Source organism: Chrysochloris asiatica, unplaced genomic scaffold (genome assembly GCF_000296735.1).
Source record: "Chrysochloris asiatica unplaced genomic scaffold, ChrAsi1.0 scaffold00265, whole genome shotgun sequence".
Lineage (NCBI taxonomy): Eukaryota > Metazoa > Chordata > Mammalia > Afrosoricida > Chrysochloridae > Chrysochloris > Chrysochloris asiatica.
The window spans coordinates 996,357-1,000,716 of NW_006408783.1; the positions used below are offsets into that span (position 1 = coordinate 996,357).

The following is a 4,360-nucleotide window of genomic DNA, read 5'->3' on the forward strand; positions in this document are numbered from 1 at the left end:
TCTGTGGCTGCTCCAATCCTTAACCCATGTGGTCTCACCCAAGATGGCGGCTCCTGGAGCAGTCGAGTGTCCCGGACTAGAAAGCAATAGATTTCTTGCTTCTGCCACAAATTCCCCCAGCTATGAGCCTTCCAACCTTCTAAGTATTCTTTTATATGTGGTTCAGAGTTCTGGGACCATCCCTGAGCCTGCTTGGTCTGGTATTCTGTGTTGTTGTTGGCGGAGCTCTGTACTACACATCCAGCAGATCCGCCATCTTGTTTGTTCCCCACATTTTTTTTAAAGGGTAGAACAACAAATCTTCAATAATTTTTAAAATTTTGCTGATAATTTAAATCACAATACATACTTGTTCAGAATTACCTGGATGACCATCATATATAAGACTATGCATTCCCTGAATCCCTGGGGTACAAGCAAAGGCTAATAGCGCTGAACTTTTCATTCAGGTCCTCAGTTTGGGTCTTTAGATCCTGTACAGACTTATCTAACATTTCCTAGGAGATATTTTAGTTGTCAGTATTGACAACACTGGTTCAGAGTATGATTCTCAGGGTGGGGTGGGGTAGGGTAGGGTGGGGTGTGGTGAGATGGCAAGCTGGCAGATAGATGTACCTCTGCCATAGGGATCAAATCAGAAGGGATTTCAGTTGCTGAGCAGTCACAGAAGACCAGTATAGATTCATCTTGGAGTGCCAGGGATAAAGAAGATTAGAAATACTGGTTTTAGAGGTAGAGAAATGCTGGCACATGGAGAACAGATACTAGGAAAAACATGCCAAAAAGGAAGAAGTCCTTTTGGTTGGTGAGTGAACCTTGATCTGGTCTTTTGGAACCCAAAAGGTCAACCCAGAGGAAACCCAAGGCCAGACCATTAACCATTTTGCCCCTGTTTTTTTTTGTGTGTGTGTGGGAAGTGAAGGGGGGCAAGGCAGTCAATTAAGAAATATTGATCCAAAAGAAAATAAAGTAGTTTTTGTCAAATACTCTTCCCCCTCCACTTCATTTTAGTTAGTGTGTTTCGGAATTTTAAGTAAACAGCTGTTGTAGTTGGGAAAGAAGAGCATCAGATCCATCCACCAAGAAATGCTGTTGTCATCGGCCGGCCATCCAGCTCCCAAAGGGACATCAGCCTGGGGTCCACTCTGTAATTACTGTAGAACTCCCATATCCGCCAGCTGTTTTGACAGCTCCCCATTTTCTTGCATAGTTATCAGATCCACCTAGACAATCATTACCCATAAAAACCTGCGGTACCGTTCTTGCTCCTGTGAGCTACTGGAGATAATCTTGAATGGCATTTGTGCCATTGGAGGCTGTAATATCGACAAATTCTAAAAGCCCTTGTTTGAGAGACTTGGGTCTTTCTGCAGTTAGGGCAGGTGAGTTTAATGAACACAACCACCTTCCCTGGGTGGAGTGTGCTGTTCACTAACTGTTGGGCCATGCTGACAAGCTGCTGTCTCCACAGGAGGACTCTGCAGTTGCAGGTATTGCTGGAGTAACTGTAAAGCTAGCACCTAACTTCTTAAAGCATTCTTTCTTCACCTCAGAGAATAATGTCCTCCAACAGTAGAACTTAACAACACACGCCGGCACAACAAATATATAAAACCAGGAACACTATATATCTATAGTATATCTGTATCTATAGATAGCATAGTAGTTACGAATCCGCCTGCAAATCACAAGATCAGCAGTGCGAAACTACCAGCTGCTCCACGGGAGAAGATGAGGCTTTCTGCTCCCATAAAGATTTACAGCCTCGGAAACCCTGTACAGGGTCGCTATGAGTCGGAACCAACTCCACGGCACATAACAACAACAACAACAACACACACATATATATCGTTGAGTGCTGTCAAGTCAGCTCCAACTCATAGAGACCCTGTATAGGGTTGTTGAGAAGCAGCTGGTGAGCTTGAACTGCTGACCTTGTGGTTTAAATCGGCCTTATAGTCCAACGCATTAACCCGAAGCATGTGTGTATGTGTGTGTGTGTGTATACATAGATATAGATATAGATACATACATGTATATATATGTGGAGTCCCAATGTGGCACTGTGGGTTAATGGGCCAGACTGCAAAGCCATTTGAACTGCGAGGTTGGCGGTTCAAGCTCACCAGCTGCTCCTTAGAAATCCTACATAGGGTCGCTGTGGAACCGACACAACAGCATTTAACAACAAACAACAAAAACATCAATATATGTGTTTGTGTGTGTGTGTATATATAAAACCAGAAACAAAAACATAAAAGTTGTCTTTTACCCCAGTTTGTTTACCAATAAAGCTTCTATTTCTCTCTTTCTCTCTTGCTCTTAGAAACAATGACTATATACTTAATGTGAATGAGCCTGCCATAACTAAATTGGAAGAAATGCTTGGTAAGTGGTAAAATCTGATGTTTTCTCATAGTATTTATTAATGTATATTAATAACCTAAAATGAGAGACTTTGTTATGGCTCCAAATACTTTATCGGAATGAGAATCTTACTATAAGCAGAAACCTATATGCCATTTTTGTTGCATACAATGTGTCCACATAAATAACTTGCACACACAGAGCACACATAGCTTCCCCAGGAAACTAGCATGCAAGAGGGCTGCATGGTGTTCAGAAACACCCAATAATACATGCATTATCTGCTTAAAAATATGGATGGTAGTCTAGAATATTCTCAAGGAAACCAAGCACATAGTGCATAAAACAGCCAGTCTTATAAGACGGAAAGATTCTGTTTCTAGCAGAACTATTTAGGGCCAGAGACCCAGGCACTTCACATGTAATCCTCATGCAACATCTAGAGAATTGTTACCAATAGGAAAACCAGTAACTGCAAAACTTTAATAATCTTCAAACAGTTAGGGAAAATGTGGTCCGTAATTAACCATCATCAAAGGGCTGTTACAACAGGCAGGAAAATCCACATTTTCTGTTATGTATTTCTGTTGTGATTCATTGTCTCAAACTCCATCTGTGGACCCCGTCTCCTCCACATGAAGGAGATATTGTGAACTCACGATCAGGAAGAATATTCCAACCCTTATTCTTCTTCAGAGCCTACCAGCTTACAAGAGAAATGGTTGTTATTGTTCAATAGAAATAGCCCAGGCTCAAAAGACTGGGTCATTTTCTTATAGTGAGTCAAGAGTGATAATACTGACATAGATATATGAGTTTTAGAAAGAAGTGGTGTTAACATTTGATAAAAATAATAATCTACTGGTTGTGTAAGCCCAGTATCATTGAATTGAATTGAATTCTAAGTATTATTTTTGTGCCTAACCTTAATTCAGTGCATTTGTACCCCTGTGTACTAGGCTGATGTACTAGACTGATGTTTATTGAGATCAAGGAAAACAAGAATGGGGACATAAGATCAAAGGATAATGGTTGAAAAAGAGGTTAGAGTAGTTGACAGAATATAGGGAAGCTAAGAGTTCTATACTTTGTTGAAGAAAATATGTAGATTGAAATTCTAGTGTTCTATTTATAGTTTATCTAAATCTCAAAATCTGTAATCTCGAAACTCTTGATTTCTTATTTGAAAAGAAGTCCATAACTAAAATAACAACAAAATCTCTCATTCTGTTAGGGTGATGGAATTAATTTCTTAATCACAGAAAGCAAATGTAATTGGGTATACCCATATTAGACGTAAAGTGCAGAACATGGGGTCTGTGTTCAAATCCTGACTCTCTTGATGGTTGTTTGGTGTAGGACAAATCCATTTGCCTCTTTGATGCTGTTTGTTCTGCTGCAAAGTAGGAGTAATATCTACATTGGCATTTTGTCAACCTGTAAGGCACTGGAGAGATGGCAGGTGCCAGAGCTTTGGGTGTGGCACTGTGGATCAGCACTGGACTGCAAACCACAAGGTTGTTAGTTCAAACCCACCAGCTGCCCACAGAAACCCTATATAGGGTTGCTATGAGTCAGAACCGACTCGACAGCACTTAACAATAACAACAGTAGCTTAAGAAGCAATTATATAAAGAGCAATAAAATCAATGTAATTTCTAAGTTTCTCTCCCTTTTTGTCCCTTAGGTTGTAAGGTACCAGTAGGAAAACCAGTAACTGCAAAACTTTAATAATCTTGGAACAGTTACGGAAAATGTGGTCCGTAATTACTGTCATCAAAGGGCTCTGTTACAGCAGCCAGGGAAGTAAAGGAAACTACACATCTTCTCCTTTTTCATGAGACTTTGAGAAGAGTGGACTCAGCAGAGAGGAAGAGATGTTCAGTTTAAACTATCATTGTAATCTTCCCCAGCACAATGGTTCAACAGGCATTTGTATCCAACTCCTGTGTGTTTTAAAATAAAACAATCTTTTGGAAACATGTTTGGAAAA

The 4,360-nt window shown here is 40.3% G+C and overlaps 1 protein-coding gene across 2 annotated transcripts in view; it reads left to right on the forward strand.

Annotated features, from left to right (window-relative positions):
* GNPAT (glyceronephosphate O-acyltransferase) overlaps positions 1-4,360 on the forward strand; it is a 58,078-nt gene extending 53,718 nt beyond the window's left edge. Inside the window, exons 15-16 of one of the 2 annotated variants that reach the window (XM_006874162.1) lie at positions 2,327-2,388; positions 4,055-4,360. In XM_006874162.1, the coding sequence (XP_006874224.1) occupies positions 2,327-2,388; positions 4,055-4,098 (106 nt within the window). In that variant the 3' untranslated portion in view covers positions 4,099-4,360. The remainder of the gene's footprint in view (positions 1-2,326; positions 2,389-4,054) is intronic. The other variant, XM_006874163.1, reaches the window with a different exon arrangement.